This window comes from Zonotrichia leucophrys, chromosome 1A (assembly GCF_028769735.1).
Source record: "Zonotrichia leucophrys gambelii isolate GWCS_2022_RI chromosome 1A, RI_Zleu_2.0, whole genome shotgun sequence".
Lineage (NCBI taxonomy): Eukaryota > Metazoa > Chordata > Aves > Passeriformes > Passerellidae > Zonotrichia > Zonotrichia leucophrys.
The window spans coordinates 71,243,915-71,260,289 of NC_088170.1; the positions used below are offsets into that span (position 1 = coordinate 71,243,915).

The 16,375-nt window shown below is 47.0% G+C and overlaps 1 protein-coding gene across 1 annotated transcript in view; it reads left to right on the plus strand.

Moving 5' to 3' along the window:
• The window catches only part of LOC135442828 (collagen alpha-1(VII) chain-like), a 161,086-nt gene extending 153,548 nt beyond the window's left edge, over positions 1 to 7,538 (plus strand). The window contains exons 79-81 of the mRNA XM_064703098.1: positions 4,776 to 4,946; positions 6,996 to 7,041; positions 7,310 to 7,538. Of these exons, the coding sequence (XP_064559168.1) occupies positions 4,776 to 4,946; positions 6,996 to 7,009 (185 nt within the window). The 3' untranslated portion in view covers positions 7,010 to 7,041; positions 7,310 to 7,538. The remainder of the gene's footprint in view (positions 1 to 4,775; positions 4,947 to 6,995; positions 7,042 to 7,309) is intronic.
• The last annotated feature ends 8,837 nt before the right edge of the window (positions 7,539 to 16,375 follow it).

A 16,375-nucleotide genomic window follows, 5' to 3' on the forward strand; every position in this document is an offset into this window, starting at 1 on the left:
CGATTCCCCAGGATGGGGAGCTTTGGGAAGAGCTTTGGGAAGGGTTTTAAGTCAAACCCATGGATGATGGCCCCGTGTAAGGGATGGACACATCCCAAAAATCCAGCCAAGCCTAGAACCAAACCAAACCAAACCCCAGCCATCCCCACTGCGCCGACATCCGTGCCGGACGTCAGAGCCTCCCATGTGGATCCAAACTCGATTTGCACTCGGGATCAGATGGATGGGGCGTTCCAGGCGTTATTGAATCACGGCAGCAGCCAACAATCCCATTACAGGCCGGGGCCGAGGCAGGAGGGCTCATAAATCCCTCTGCTAAGTGGCGAGGCTCCAGACGTTAACAGGATTGCGCGGCCGGAGCGTTATTGCCGCCAGATTCCGATCGCTCCCGGCTTTTCCGAGCCTCCCCAGCTCCAGCCTGACATTTAATCTCCAGCAAACAACCGCCGGCGCTGCCGTCCTCTCTGACGAGCGCCCAACCTTTCCCACGGAGTTGTTTAACACCATTAAGGGATTTATTGATTGCCCGCGGCCCGGTTGCTCCGTGACATTTATCGGGAGAGCTCCGAGGAGCTTTATTTAAATGAGGGATAATTTGTTTGCACACCCTCGTTCCGTGCGATTTCCTTGGTGTTTTTATCCCTCCCACCTCGGGAGGGGGGAGCCTCTCGGGGAGAAGCCGACAGCCAATTACCAGGGGAAAAGCTGGGAATTAAGCGGCATTTTGGGAAGTCACTTCCCAGGTGGGAAGGGCTGCTCGGCCTTGGGATCAAGGGATGTGGCGCTGAAGGAGTTGTGTGAGGTTAAAACTCAGTTTGGGCTTGGCTTGAAGCAGCTGGGTTTGCCCCAGGGGTGCTGAGCTGGTGGGGAAGGAATGGAGGGGGTCCAGAAAAACATTCCTGGAATTCCCTGAATGCAAACATTCCTGTGGAAATATCCCGCCCAGAATCCAGGGTTTAACCATCCCTTGGGAAAGGTCAGGGGCCTCCATGGTGGGGTTGGCAGGGATGGATGGTGGAGCAACGCGGAGCTCATCCCACACGCTGGGAATCCACTCCTGGATAATCCCATTTTTCCACACTGGGAATCCACTCTAATTCCTTCCTTTGTCCCCCCTCGGAATCCACTCCTGGATATTCCCATTTTTCCACACTGGGAATCCACTCTAATTCCTTCCTTTGTCCACTCTGAGAATCCACTCCTGGATATTCCCATTTTCCCACTCTGGGAATCCACTCCTTGATTCTCTCCTTTGTCCCCTCTGGGAATCCACTCCTGGATATTCCCATTTTCCCACTCTGTGAATCCACTCCTGGATATCCCCATTTTTCCACTCTGGGAATCCACTGCTGGATTCCCTCCTTTGTCCACTCTGGGATCCAGCCCAGGGGTGGGTGTGGGGTGTTTTCCAGAGAGAATCCATCCCATGGGAATTGTGGGGTGTTTTCCCACTTGGATCCAACCCATGGGAATTGTGGGGTGTTTTCCCACTGGGATCCATCCCATGGGAATCATGGGGTGTTTTCCCACTGGGATCCATCCCATGGGAATTGTGGGATATTTTCCTGCCGGGATCCAACCCATGGAAATTGTGGGATGTTTTCCCATGGGGATCCAACCCCTGGGAATTGTGGGGTGTTTTCCCACCTGGGATCCAACCCATGGGAATTGTGGGGTGTTTTCCCACAGGGATCCAACCCATGGGAAATGTGGGATTGGTCAGGAATGAAGCCCTGATCCAACCCATGGGAATCCAACCCCTGGGAATTGGGGGGTGTTTCCCAGAGAGAATCAAACCCACAGGGAACTGTGGGGTGTTTTCCCACCTGGATCCATCCCATGGGAATTGTGGGGTGTTTTCCCACTGGGATCCAACCCCTGGAAATTGGGGGATGTTTTCCCACTGGGATCCATCCCATGGGAAATGTGGGATTGGTCAGGAATGAAGCCCTGATCCAACCCATGGGAATCCAACCCCTGGGAATTGTGGGGTGTTTTCCCACCTGGATCCATCCCATGGGAATTGTGGGGTGTTTTCCCACCAGGATCCATCCCATGGGAATTGTGGGGTGTTTTCCCACTGGGATCCAACCCATGGGAATTGTGGGGTGTTTCCAGAGAGAATCCATCCCCTGGGAATGGTGGGGTGTTTTCCCATGGGGATCCATCCCACAGGAATTGTGGGGTGTTTTCCCACTGGGATCCATCCCATGGGAATTGTGGGGTGTTTTCCCACCGGGATCCATCCCATGGGAATTGTGGGATGTTTTCCCACCTGGGATCCAACCCCTGGAAATTGGGGGGTGTTTTCCCATGGGGATCCATCCCACGGGAATTGTGGGGTGTTTTCCCACTGGGATCCATCCCATGGGAAATGTGGGATTGGTCAGGAATGAAGCCCTGATCCAACCCATGGGAATCCAACCCCTGGAAATTGGGGGGTGTTTTCCCATGGGGATCCAACCCAAGGGAATTGTGGGATATTTTCCCACCTGGGAACCATCCCATGGGGATTGTGGGCTGTTTTCCCACTGGGATCCATCCCATGGAAATTGTGGGGTGTTTTCCCGCGGGGATCCAACCCATGGGAATTGTGGGGTGTTTTCCCACTGGGATCCATCCCATGGGAATTGTGGGGTGTTTTCCCACTGGGATCCATCCCATGGGAATCGTGGGGTGTTTTCCCACTGGGATCCATCCCATGGGAATTGTGGGGTGTTTTCCCACCTGGGATCCATCCCATGGGAATTGTGGGGTGTTTTCCCACTGGGATCCATCCCATGGGAATCGTGGGATTGGTCAGGAATGAAGCCCTGATCCAACCCATGGGAATCCAACACATGGGAATTGTGGGGTGTTTCCCAGAGAGAATCCAACCCATGGGAATTCTGGGATATTTTCCCACTGGGATCCATCCAGTGGGAATTGTGGGGTGCTTTCCCACCGGGATCCATCCCATGGAAACTGTGGGATGTTTTCCCACTGGGATCCATCCCATGGGAATTGTGGGGTGTTTTCCCACCGGGATCCATCCCATGGGAATTGTGGGGATGTTTTCCCACGGGGATCCAACCCATGGGAATCATGGGGTGTTTTCCCACTTGGATCCAACCCATGGGAATCGTGGGGTGTTTTCCCATGGGGATCCAACCCACGGGAATTGTGGGGTGTTTTCCCACCGGGATCCATCCCATGGGAATTGTGGGGTGTTTTCCCACTGGGATCCAACCCATGGGAATCGTGGGGTGTTTTCCCACTGGGATCCATCCCATGGGAATTGTGGGGTGTTTTCCCACCGGGATCCATCCCATGGGAATTGTGGGGTGTTTTCCCACCTGGGATCCAACCCATGGGAATTGTGGGGTGTTTTCCCACTGGGATCCATCCCACGGAAATTGTGGGGTATTTTCCCACCTGGATCCAACCCCTGGGAATTGTGGGGTGTTTTCCCACCGGGATCCATCCCATGGGAATTGTGGGGATGTTTTCCCACTGGGATCCAACCCCTAGAAATTGTGGGATGTTTTCTCACTGGGATCCATCCTGTGGGAATCATGGGGTGTTTTCCCATGGGGATCCAACCCCTGGGAATGGTGAGGTGTTTTCCCACCAGGATCCATCCCATGGGAATTGTGGGGTGTTTTCCCACCAGGATCCAACCCGTGGGGAGTAGTGGGGTATTTTCCCACATGGATCCATTCCATGGAAATTGTGAGGTGTTTTCCCACTGGGATCCAACCCATGGGAAATGTGGGGTGATGTCCCACTGGGATCCATCCCATGGGAATTGTGGGTTGTTTTCCCACCTGGGATCCATCCCATGGGAATTGTGGGTTGTTTTCCCACCAGGATCCAACCCCTGGAAATTAGGGGGGGTTTTCCCACTGGGATCCAACCCGTGGGGAATTGCGGGATTTTTTCCCACTGGGATCCATCCCATGGGAATCATGGGGTGTTTTCCCACCAGGATCCAACCCATGGGAATTGTGGGATGTTTTCTCACTGGGATCCATCCTGTGGGAATCATGGGGTGTTTTCCTACTGGGATGCATCCCATGGGAATTGTGGGATTGGGCAGGAATGAAGCCCTGATCCAACCCATGGGAATCCAACCCCTGGGAATTGGGGGGTGTTTTCCAGAGAGAATCCAACCCATGGGGAATTCTGGGATATTTTCCCACTTGGATCCAACCCGTGGGAATTGTGGGATATTTTCCCACCTGGATCCAACCCCTGGGAATTGTGGGGTGTTTTCCCACCGGGATCCATCCCATGGGAATAGTGGGGTGTTTTCCCACCTGGGATCCATCCCATGGGAATTGTGGGGTGTTTTCTCACTGGGATCCAACCCATGGGAATTGTGGGGTGTTTTCCCAGAGAGAATCCAACCCATGGGGAATTCTGGGATATTTTCCCACCTGGGATCCATCTCATGGGGAATTCTGGGGTATTTTCCCACTTGGATCCAACCCCTGGGAATTGTGGGGTGTTTTCCCACCTGGATCCAACCCCTGGGAATGGTGGGGTGTTTTCCCACCAGGATCCATCCCATGGGAATCGTGGAGTGTTTTCTCACCTGGGATCCAATCCGTGGAATCATGGCATGTTTTCCCATGGGGATCCAACCCACGGAAATTGTGGGATGTTTTCCCATGGGGATCCAACCCATGGGAATCGTGGGGTGTTTTCCCACCTGGGATCCATCCCATGGGAATTGTGGGGTGTTTTCCCACCTGGGATCCATCCCATGGGAATTGTGGGCTGTTTCCCTGCAGCCCGCTGCCTGCAGCCCATGGATGAGGGCTCCTGCCAGCGCCATTCCCTGCTCTGGTACTTCCACGTCCCCTCCAGCTCCTGCCGGCCCTTCCTGTTCGGGGGCTGCGGCGGGAACAGGAACCGCTTCCCATCCCGGCGGGAATGCCAGCGCCGCTGCCAGAGCCCCCCAGGTGAGCCCGGACCCCCAAACTCCCTCCCGCTCCAGCCACGAGCGGGAAAACCCACCCAGGGTTTGCCCATTCCCACTTCCCGAAGGTGGAAGCGCCAGGAAGTCGCGGGGTTTTGTCCCCTTCCCATTCCCAGATCATTCCCAGGAGCTGCTGGACGTCTTCCCTGGGTTAATTCCATGGGTGGGATGGGCATGGATGAACCTGGACACCAGGTCCTGATGTTTTGTTTGCTCTTTTGTGCTTTCCAAGGAGTGAAATTTTGCCAGGATTTGGGGATTCCAAGGAGTGAAATTTTGCCAGGATTTGGGCATCTTTTGTGCTTTCCAAGGAGTGAAATTTTGCCAGGATTTGGGACCTTTTGTGCTTTCCAAGGAGTGAAATTTTGCCAGGATTTGGGGATCTTTTGTGCTTTCCAAGGAGTGAAATTTTGCCAGGATTTGGGGATCTTTTGTGCTTTCCAAGGAGTGAAATTTTGCCAGGATTTGGGGATTCCAAGGAGTGAAATTTTGCCAGGATTTGGGGATCTTTTGTGCTTTCCAAGGAGTGAAATTTTGCCAGGATTTGGGGATCTTTTGTGCTCTCCAAGGAGTGAAATTTTGCCAGGATTTGGGGATCTTTTGTGCTTTCCAAGGACTGAAATTTTGCCAGGATTTGGGGATCTTTTGTGCTTTCCAAGGAGTGAAATTTTGCCAGGATTTGGGGATCTTTTGTGCTTTCCAAGGAGTGAAATTTTGCCAGGATTTGGGGATCTTTTGTGCTTTCCAAGGAGCGAAATTTTGCCGGGATCTTTTGTGCTCTCCAAGGAGTGAAATTTTGCCAGGATTTGGGGATCTTTTGTGCTCTCCAAGGAGTGAAATTTTGCCAGGATTTGGGGATTCCAAGGAGTGAAATTTTGCCAGGATTTGGGGATCTTTTGTGCTTTCCAAGGAGCGAAATTTTGCCGGGATCTTTTGTGCTTTCCAAGGAGTGAAATTTTGCCAGGATTTGGGGATCTTTTGTGCTTTCCAAGGAATGAAATTTTGCCAGGATTTGGGGATCTTTTGTGCGTTCCAAGGAGTGAAATTTTGCCAGGATTTGGGGATCTTTTGTGCTTTCCAAGGAGTGAAATTTTGCCAGGATTTTGGGTTTTTTTGTGCATTCCAAGGAGTGAAAATTTGCAGGGATTTTGGGATCTTTTGTGCTTTCCAAGGAGTGAAATTTTGACAGGATTTGGGTTTCCAAGGAATGAAATTTTGCCAGGATTTGGGGATCTTTTGTGCTTTCCAAGGAGTGAAATTTTGCCAGGATTTGGGGATCTTTTGTGCTTTCCAAGGAGTGAAATTTTGCCAGGATTTGGGGATCTTTTGTGCTTTCCAAGGAATGAAATTTTGCCAGGATTTCGGGATCTTTTGTGCGTTCCAAGGAGTGAAATTTTTCCAGGATTTGGGGATCTTTTGTGCTTTCCAAGGAGTGAAATTTTGCCAGGATTTGGGGATCTTTTGTGCTTTCCAAGGAGTGAAATTTTGCCGGGATTTGGGGATCTTTTGTGCGTTCCAAGGAGTGAAATTTTGCCGGGATTTGGGGATCTTTTGTGCTCTCCAAGGAGTGAAATTTTGCCAGGATTTGGGGATCTTTTGTGCTTTCCAAGGAATGAAATTTTGCCAGGATTTGGGGATCTTTTGTGCTTTCCAAGGAGTGAAATTTTGCCAGGATTTGGGGATCTTTTGTGCGTTCCAAGGAATGAAATTTTGCCAGGATTTCGGGGTCTTTTGTGCGTTCCAAGGAGTGAAATTCTGACAGGATTTGGGGGAAATTCATCTGCTCTGGGTTTGAGGGAAACTTTAAAAAGAGAGAGGAATTAAAGGCTCAGATCCATAATTTTGGGAATCACTCCAAGGGCTCGAAATCCAGGCCCAGCAGCACCAGGAAATGAGTGAAGCTCCTCCTTCCCACCTGGATCCAACCCCTGGAATTTTTTTTTTCCAGGGAATTCCCTGGATTTTTTTTTTCCAGGGAATTCCCTGGATTTTTTTTTTCCTCATTCCCTGGATTTTTTTTTTTTTTTTCCAGGGAATTTGCTTTAGGAGCCACTGGGAACTTCACAAAGCAGCTGAAGGTACCTCCAGCACGGTCTGTGGGAAGAAACAACCACTGGGAATGGGATTATTCCCAATCCAAGACAGATCCCACGTGCCCATTTTTTCCCATCTGATCCTAAAGAAAGCCAGGATCCAGCCAGGATTGGGATTTTGCTTTTTGTGGGTGTGGGATGGGACAATCCCGTGGTGTCAGGGACCTCCTGAGCCGCTTGGGAATTCCAAGAGGGAGCCCAAACTGCAGCCAACATTCCCATTGTTTCCTCTTCCCCCTTTTTCCCAAACCAGGCAGAGGGAGATGAGCAGCTCCAAGTGCTTCATTTAAATCCAACGGGATTGGGAGGAGTGACTCCAACACCTCCGGGATGGAAAACAAGGAAAACAAACACCAAAATCTTGGGGAAAAACAAAAGATGTCAGAAAACTGGAATTATGGGATGGGGAGAGGGAAACCTCTGGATGCTCAGGAAAAGGAGGATGGGAAGGGCGGAATTCCTGAGCCAAACCAGGTGGCACAAATTCCCGAGTTTTATTTTTGTAAAATAAAAGTGCCTGGATGCTGTGGAACTCTGGATCACTCGCCTGGAAGAGGGAAACCTTGGGAATGGCAGAGAAAGGTGGGAATATCTTATTTTTCCAGCTGGATCAGGTGGAGCCCCATCCTTTTTGGCCTGGCCCTAAATTCCATGGGAATTCTCACCTGCTCCTCCACTTGGGAATTCCCTGGGCAGGTTAAAAGGAGCCATCCCAAAATCTCCAAGAAAAAAAATAACAGGGATCCAAGCCAGGCTTCTCCCTAAAAAATGCCACTTCCAATTCCTGGAGGAGCTTGGAGCTGCAGCTTGTGGAAATCCAGGAAGAGGTGTGGAAATCCAGGAAGAGGAATCCCAAATCCCGGGATTTTGGTCCCATGGAGACACAGCTGAGAGGGGTCCTGCTCCATGGGACAATCCCTGGGAAAAGTTCATAGGATTTCCAGTGGGAAAACAGGGATTTATTGAAAGTTTTCCATGTAATTTGGTAAACCTGGGCTCAGATTTCCAAGTTTTCAGAGTTCCCAGATTTGAGATTTCCCAGCCCAGTGCCATCCCTAAAGATCAGCCCTCACCTCCCTGGCTTTGGAATTTCTCAGCAGCTTTTGGCTCCAAATCCCAAATCCAAGAAAGATTTGGGCATCCAAAGGGGTTGGGAAGAGCCTCCCAAGGGAATGATTTGGCTCCAAACCCTCCACCAAAATCCACATTCCTGAGGGATCCGAGTGATTCAATCCAGGTTTGGAAAAGCCGGGAAGCGAAAATCCATATTTAGGCTGAGCTGAGTGGATTAAACCCAGCTCAAATTCCCATCAGAGCTGGGGGAAGCTGAGAACTGGAATTATTTTTAATCCTCCATGGATTAATCCAATGTTCCCTACGGATTTGCCATCCAGGCTTTGGCATTCCGGGAACGGAGCCCTGGAGCTTCCCTGGAAATGTCAGGGCAGCCTAATTGAGTTCCTTGGAATTATCTCAGGGCAGCAGAGGGGGGAGAGGCTCCAGGTTCCTGGTGGCTTTCCAGGCTCGGAAGCAGAAAATTCCTGAACATCCTTTGGAGAAAGGATTTGGGAAAAGCCAAGCTGTGGAAATCGGGGATTTAGAGCACACCACGCCAGCTCACAAAATAATTATTCTAAATTTTGTATTCCCAGTAAAATTATTATTCGTGGCAAAATAATTATTCTAAATTTTGTGGCAAAATAATTATTCTAAATTTTGTATTCCCAGTAAAATTATTATTCGTGGCAAAATAATCATTCTAAATTTTGTATTCCCAGCAAAATTATTATTCGTGGCAAAATAATTATTCTAAATTTTGTGGCAAAATAATTATTCTAAATTTTGTATTCCCAGCAAAATTATTATTCGTGGCAAAATAATTATTCTAAATTTTGTGGCAAAATAATTATTCTAAATTTTGTATTCCCAGTAAAATTATTATTCGTGGCAAAATAATTATTCTAAATTTTGTGGCAAAATAATTATTCTAAATTTTGTATTCCCAGCAAAATTATTATTCGTGGCGAAATAATTATTCTAAATTTTGTGGCAAAATAATTATTCTAAATTTTGTATTCCCAGTAAAATTATTATTCATGGCAAAATAATTATTCTAAATTTTGTGGCAAAATAATTATTCTAAATTTTGTATTCCCAGCAAAATTATTATTCGTGGCAAAATAATTATTCTAAATTTTGTGGCAAAATAATTATTCTAAATTTTGTATTCCCAGCAAAATTATTATTCGTGGCAGAATAATTATTCTAAATTTTGTGGCAAAATAATTATTCTAAATTTTGTATTCCCAGCAAAATTATTATTCGTGGCAAAATAATTATTCTAAATTTTGTGGCAAAATAATTATTCTAAATTTTGTATTCCCAGCAAAATTATTATCCGTGGCAAAATAATTATTCTAAATTTTGTGGCAAAATAATTATTCTAAATTTTGTATTCCCAGCAAAATTATTATTCGTGGCAAAATAATTATTCTAAATTTTGTGGCAAAATAATTATTCTAAATTTTGTATTCCCAGCAAAATTATTATTCGTGGCAAAATAATCATTCTAAATTTTGTGGCAAAATAATTATTCTAAATTTTGTATTCCCAGTAAAATTATTATTCGTGGCAAAATAATTATTCTAAATTTTGTGGCAAAATAATTATTCTAAATTTTGTATTCCCAGCAAAATTATTATTCGTGGCAAAATAATTATTCTAAATTTTGTGGCAAAATAATTATTCTAAATTTTGTATTCCCAGCAAAATTATTATTCGTGGCGAAATAATTATTCTAAATTTTGTGGCAAAATAATTATTCTAAATTTTGTGGCAAAATAATTATTCTAAATTTTGTATTCCCAGCAAAATTATTATTCGTGGCAGAATAATTATTCTAAATTTTGTGGCAAAATAATTATTCTAAATTTTGTATTCCCAGCAAAATTATTATTCGTGGCAAAATAATTATTCTAAATTTTGTGGCAAAATAATTATTCTAAATTTTGTGGCAAAATAATTATTCTAAATTTTGTATTCCCAGTAAAATTATTATTCGTGGCAAAATAATTATTCTAAATTTTGTGGCAAAATAATTATTCTAAATTTTGTGGCAAAATAATTATTCTAAATTTTGTATTCCCAGTAAAATTATTATCCGTGGCAAAAATAATTATTCTAAATTTTGTATTCCCAGCTCTCCTCTCCCCATTGGATGGAGTTTTGCAATATTTGGGAAAACTTTACGGATTTGAGCTGTTGGAAGGAGTGAAAATCCCACCCAAAATGGGGTTGGAAGGAAGAGAAATCCCATAAAATTCCCTAAATCAGCCTCGAGGAACGGATTGCTGCAGGATTTTAGGGAATTTCTCCTCCTTCCACAGCCTGGAAAATGCAAATTGAGCCCTGAAAATTGGGGGAAAAAAGGGACAAAACCAAGCAGAAAAATCGTTTTTACCCCTCAGTGCATCCATGTCTGATTCCCCCATGGAATTCTGACGCTGGAAAATAAAGAGGGATTTCGGATTGGGATTTGTGGCTTGGGGATGAGAATCCGATGGATTTAGGAGCACTCCCAGCCCCTTTCCAGGAGGGGATTCCTGGGATATGGGATATTGGGAATACGGATCCTGCAGCCAGGCAGGGAATGCTGAACCCCCCGGCGTCGCAGCAATTCCTGAGGAACCCCGGGAAAGGGAAAGGAAAAGGAAAAGGGAAAGGAAAAGGAAAAGGAAAAGGAAAAGGAAAAGGAAAAGGAAAAGGAAAAGGAAAAGGAAAAGGAAAAGGGATGGAGGGAGGAGAGGCTGCCTCGGGATAATTTGGTGATAATTTGGATAACGAGCCTGGCCCGGCACCCCCTGGATGTGCCCGGAGATTCTGGATCCAGGGAAAAGCCGACAAAACCCTGCCAGGTGGAAAAGCAGCCCAAGGAAATCCTGGCTGGCGTTCCCAGCTGGAATTGGGCTCGTTAATTGTGGGTTCTTGCAGTGGGAGCAATTAAAGGCGCTGTTAATGGAGGGCTGGAATTAATCATGGAATCCCGGAATGGTTTGGTTGGAAAGGATCCTAAAGCTCATCCCATGGGATACCTCCCGTGATCCCAGGGTGTTCCAAGCCCCATCCAACCCGGCCGAAATCTTGGAAAAGCCTCCGTGGCTCCCTCCGTCCTCTCTGGGAGCTTTTCCTGCCATCCACACTCCTTGTGGGGTGAAATCCCTGAAATCCTTGCTCCCAAATCCCCACCCCTGTTCCCAAATCCCAAATCTCCATCCCTGTTCCCAAATCCCAAATCTCCATCCCTGTTCCCAAATCCCCATCCCTGTTCCCAAATCCCCATCCCTGTTCCCAAATTTCCATCCCTGTTCCCAAATCCCCACCCCTGTTCCCACATCCCTATCCCCGTTCCCTGTTCCCAAATTTCCATCAATGTTCCCAAATCCCTATCCCTGTTCCCAAATCCCCGTTCCCAAATCCCCATCCCAATCCCTGTTCGCACATCTCCATCCCCTGTTCCCAAATCCCAAATCCCCATCCCTGTTCCCAAATCCCCGTTCCCAAATCCCCATCCCAATCCCTGTTCCCAAATCCCCACCCCTAATCCCAAATCCCAATCCCTGTTCCCAGTCCCCATCTCCTGTTCCCAAATCCCCATCCATGTTCCCAAATCCCCATCCCTGTTCCCAAATCTCAAATCCCCATCCCAGTTCCCAAATCCCAATCCCTGTTCCCACATTCTCATTCCCATCCTCATTCCCCATCCCTGTTCCCACATCCTCGTTCTCAAATCCCCATCCCCATCCCTGTTTCCAAATTCCCATCAATGTTCCCAAATCCCCATCCCTGTTCCCACATCTCCCATCCATGTTCCTAAATCCCCACGCCTGTTCCCAAATCCCAAATCCCTATCCCTGTTCCCAAATCCCCATTCCCAAATCTCCATCCCCATTCCCAAATCTTCATCCCCATCCCCATTCCCAAATCCCCATCCCTGTTCCCAAATCCCCATCCCTGTTCCCAAATCCCCATCCCTGTTCCCAAATCCCAAATCCCCATCCCTGTTCCCAAATTTCCATCCCTGTTCCCAAATTTCCATCCCTGTTCCCAAATCCCCACCCCTGTTCCCAAATCCCCATCCCTGTTCCCAAATCCCCATCCCCATTCCCAAATCCCCATCCCTGTTTCCAAATTCCCACCAATGTTCCCAAATCCCCATCCCTGTTCCCACATCTCCCATCCATGTTCCTATATCCCCACACCTGTTCCCAAATCCCAAATCCCTATCCCTGTTCCCAAATCCCCATTCCCAAAACCCCATCCCAATCCCTGTTCCCAAATCCCCATCCCATGTTCCCAAATTCTCATTCCCATCCTCATTCCCCATCCCTGTTCCCAAATCCCCATTCCCAAAACCCCATCCCAATCCCTGTTCCCAAATCTCCATCCCTTTTCCCAAATCCCAAATCCCTATCCCTGTTCCCAGTCCCCATCCCCTGTTCCCAAATCCCCATCCCAGTTCCCAAATCCCCATCCATGTTCCCAAATCCCCATCCCAATCCCTGTTCCCACATCCCCATCCCCTGTTCCCAAATTCTCATTCCCATCCTCATTCCCCATCCCTGTTCCCACATCCTCGTTCTCAAATCCCCATCCCCATCTCTGTTTCCAAATCCCCATCCCTGTTCCCAAATCTCCATCCCTGTTCCCAAATCCCCATCCCTGTTCCCAAATTTCCATTCCTGTTCCCAAATCCCCATCCCTGTTCCCAAATCCCCATCCCTGTTCCCAAATTTCCATCAATGTTCCCAAATCCCTGTCTCTGTTCCCAAATCCCCACCGCTGTTCCCAAGTTCTCATTCCCATCCTCATTCCCAAATCCCCATCCTTGTTTCCAAATCCCCATCCCAATCCCTGTTCCCAAATCCCACATCCCCATCCCTGTACCCAAATCCCTGTTCCCTGTTCCCAAATCCCCATTCCTGTTCCCAAATCCTCACCCCTGTTCCCACATCCCCATCCCTGTTCCCAAATCCCAAATCCCCATCCCTGTTCCCAAATTTCCATCCCTGTTCCCAAATCCCCATCCCTGTTCCCAAATCCCCACCCCTGTTCCCACATCCCTATCCCTGTTCCCTTTTCCCAAATTTCCATCAATGTTCCCAAATCCCCACCCCATTCCCACATCCCTATCCCCGTTCCCTGTTCCCAAATTTCCATCCCTGTTCCCAAATCCCCATCCCTGTTCCCAAATCCCTGTTCCCAAATCCCCATCCATAATCCATTTTTTCACCCTGGAAAGGAAAATAAAAAAATCCTTGGAAAATCCAGGCAAACCTTCAGTGCCAGGCAGGAAAGGGGGGAAAATCAAAAAACCGGTTTATCCCTGGAAATCCAAGGAAAAATCCCACCCTGGGCTGGCCTGAAACCACCCGGAAAATCCCAAAAATAATCCTGGAAAGGCACCAAACCCACCGGGGGGGAATGAAACATTCCCTGAGCTCTTCCAGCCTTTTCCAGCTTTGGGATCCGATCCCAGCTCTGGGCGCAGGAAAAAGCAGGAGCAGCTCCAAGACTCAGATCCTTGGGAGAAAAACTGATTTTCCATTGGGATGCAGAAAATCAGGGAAAATCCCCAGAATCTGAGTCAGGATCCAGGCTCCCTTCACAAATTCCTGGATTTTTTTTGTCTGGGCTGCCCAGGTGGCCAGAAAGGTGCAAAAATCCCTTTGGAAAAGGGGCAGGAATTGCAACAGAGGGGAAGAAATAAAAACATTCCAGGAAAATTGGGAGGATTTGGGATTATTTTTCCCTCTTCCACCACTTTTTTCCTCTTCCTTTGGAGGGAAAGCAGCAAATTCCAAGTTTAATTCCAAGTTCAATTCCAAGTTTAATCCCATATTTAAACCCAAATTTAATCCCATATTTAAACCCAAATTTAATCCCAAATTAAATTCCAAGTTTAATTCCAAGTTTAATTCCAAGTTTATTTCCAAATTTAATCCCATATTTAAACCCAAATTTAATCCCAAATTAAATCCCAAATTTAATCTCAAATTTAATCCCAAATTTAATTCCATGCCCAGGAGCTGCTGCTGGATTTGGATTTTTGGGTTTGGCCCAAATGATTTTTGGGAATTTTCAAAACAGCCCCAAAATCCAGTTCATCCCAAGGAACTTTCCTGACATTCCATTGGCATCCAAAGCTCCAGGCTTTAATTAATTGAATTAATTAATTTAATTTCATTAATTGAGCTAATTTAATTAATTCCCAGGAAGATGAAACACGGAGAGCTTTGGGGAAATCCAGGGATGCAAATCCCATCGGAAAAGGTGAAAAAAAAAGTGCAAAAAAAGGCAAAATAATTATTCAAAATTTTGTGTTCCCAGCTCTCCTCTCCCCATTGGATGGAGTTTTCCAATATTTGGGAAAACTTTATGGATTTGAGCGGTTGGAAGGAGTGAAAATCCCATAAAATTCCCTAAATCAGCCTCGAGGCATTGCTGCAGGATTTTAGGGAATTTCTCCTCCTTCCACAGCCTGGAAAACGCAAATTGAGCCCTGAAAATTGGGAAAAAAAGGGACAAAACCAAGCAGAAAAATCATTTTTTTCCCCTCAGTGCATCCATGTCTGATTCCCCCATGGAATTCTGACGCTGGAAGCGCCAAATGGGATCCCCTGGGCCGGGAAAAACTTCTGGGATTTGGGAATTTTTTTGTGTTTTTGAAGTTCCTGGGCTGGAATGACCCCAAATCCCTGATTTTCCCCGGCTCGTGGAAATGGAAATTTAATGAGCAAATGATTCACTCCGGGAAATTCAGTGTGTGGGATTGCTCCTCACTTCCTGCCTTTTTCATAAATCCCGGATTTTTCCAGGGAAATTTTTGGGAAGTTTGAGGCCTCCGGGTCCTGGGGGAGCCCTCAGCTGTCCCTGGCTCATCTCTCTCCTTCCCGAGGGATATTTTGATGGAATTTTGGAATTTGATGGGATTTTCCCCTTGGAAACACAATTTTCCTGCAGCAAATTCTCCTCTCAGAGTGAGGAATTCCAAACTTCGGCAGCCAAAAAAAAGTCGGATTTGCTTTTCAAGGGATAAACCGGGAAATTCCTTCTTTTTGCTGCCGTCTTTTCCCTATTTTTCCTTAATAACACCACCGTGAAAATTCCCATGTGTGAAACATGGAAAATTCCATGTCTGGAATATGGATTTGCCTCCTCCAAGGATTTTTTTCCCTCCCCAACAAAGATTTTGTGGGAAAAATCAATTTGTGGCGGAATAAAACTCAGGAAAACGGCCCAGGATGGGATCCAGAGGTGGGGAAATCTCTCAGTCCCTTATCCTGATCCTTTTCCTTGGAAAAATCCCTCAGGTGGATTTTCCCACCCGGCTCCTCGTGTTGGAGTCATTTGGGAGTTTTCATTCCCAGAAACAGCTCCAAAATTCCCAATATTTGGAGAAAAAAATCCCAATATTTGGAGAAAAAATTCCCAATATTTGGAGAAAAAATTCCCAATATTTGGAGAAAAAAATTCCCAATATTTGGAGAAAAAATTCCCAATATTTGGAGAAAAAATTCCCAATATTTGGAGAAAAAAATTCCCTTCCAGGCCTCAGGGATGGAGGGAAAGCAAAACCTCATTCCAGGAGGTGGGAAAGGAAGGAATTGCTGGGGAGGAGGATCCTGACGGGGCAGAATTCCCAAGGTTTGGGGCAAAGGGAAGCTCCCACCATTCCCAGCTCAGATCTGGGATCCTCATCCAGGAATTCCCACAATTCTGGGAATTTTTCCTTCTCTCCAGGCTGGGATTGGGAACATCTCCCCACCCTAAATCAGAGCCCATCCCAAGTCCCTGCTGGCTCCAGGGGTTTCTCCAGGGATTTTCCCCATTTTTAGCAGGATTTGTCTCATTCCCAGGGATAACTGCTCCCCTCCAGCTCGGCAAGGGCTTTTCCAAGGAAGTTCCAGAAAGGAATTTTGGATCATTTGGTGCTGGAGCCTCCAGGAGAATCCAGCCCAGCCACAAATCCATGGTGGGGCCCTTTGGAGGGACCTGAGATCTTCATTGGATCGTATGGAAAAATCCCCATTCCCAAATCTCCATCCCTGTTCCCAAATCCCCATCCCTGTTCCCAATCTCCATCCTGTTCCCAACCTCCATCCTCATCCCTGCTCCCAAACTTCCATCCCCATTCCCAAATCCTCATCCCGTTCCAAATCCCCATCCTTGTTCCCAAATCCCCATCCCCATTCCCAAATCTCCATCCCTGTTCCCAAATCCCCATCCCTGTTCCCAAATCCCCATCCCTGTTCCCAAATCT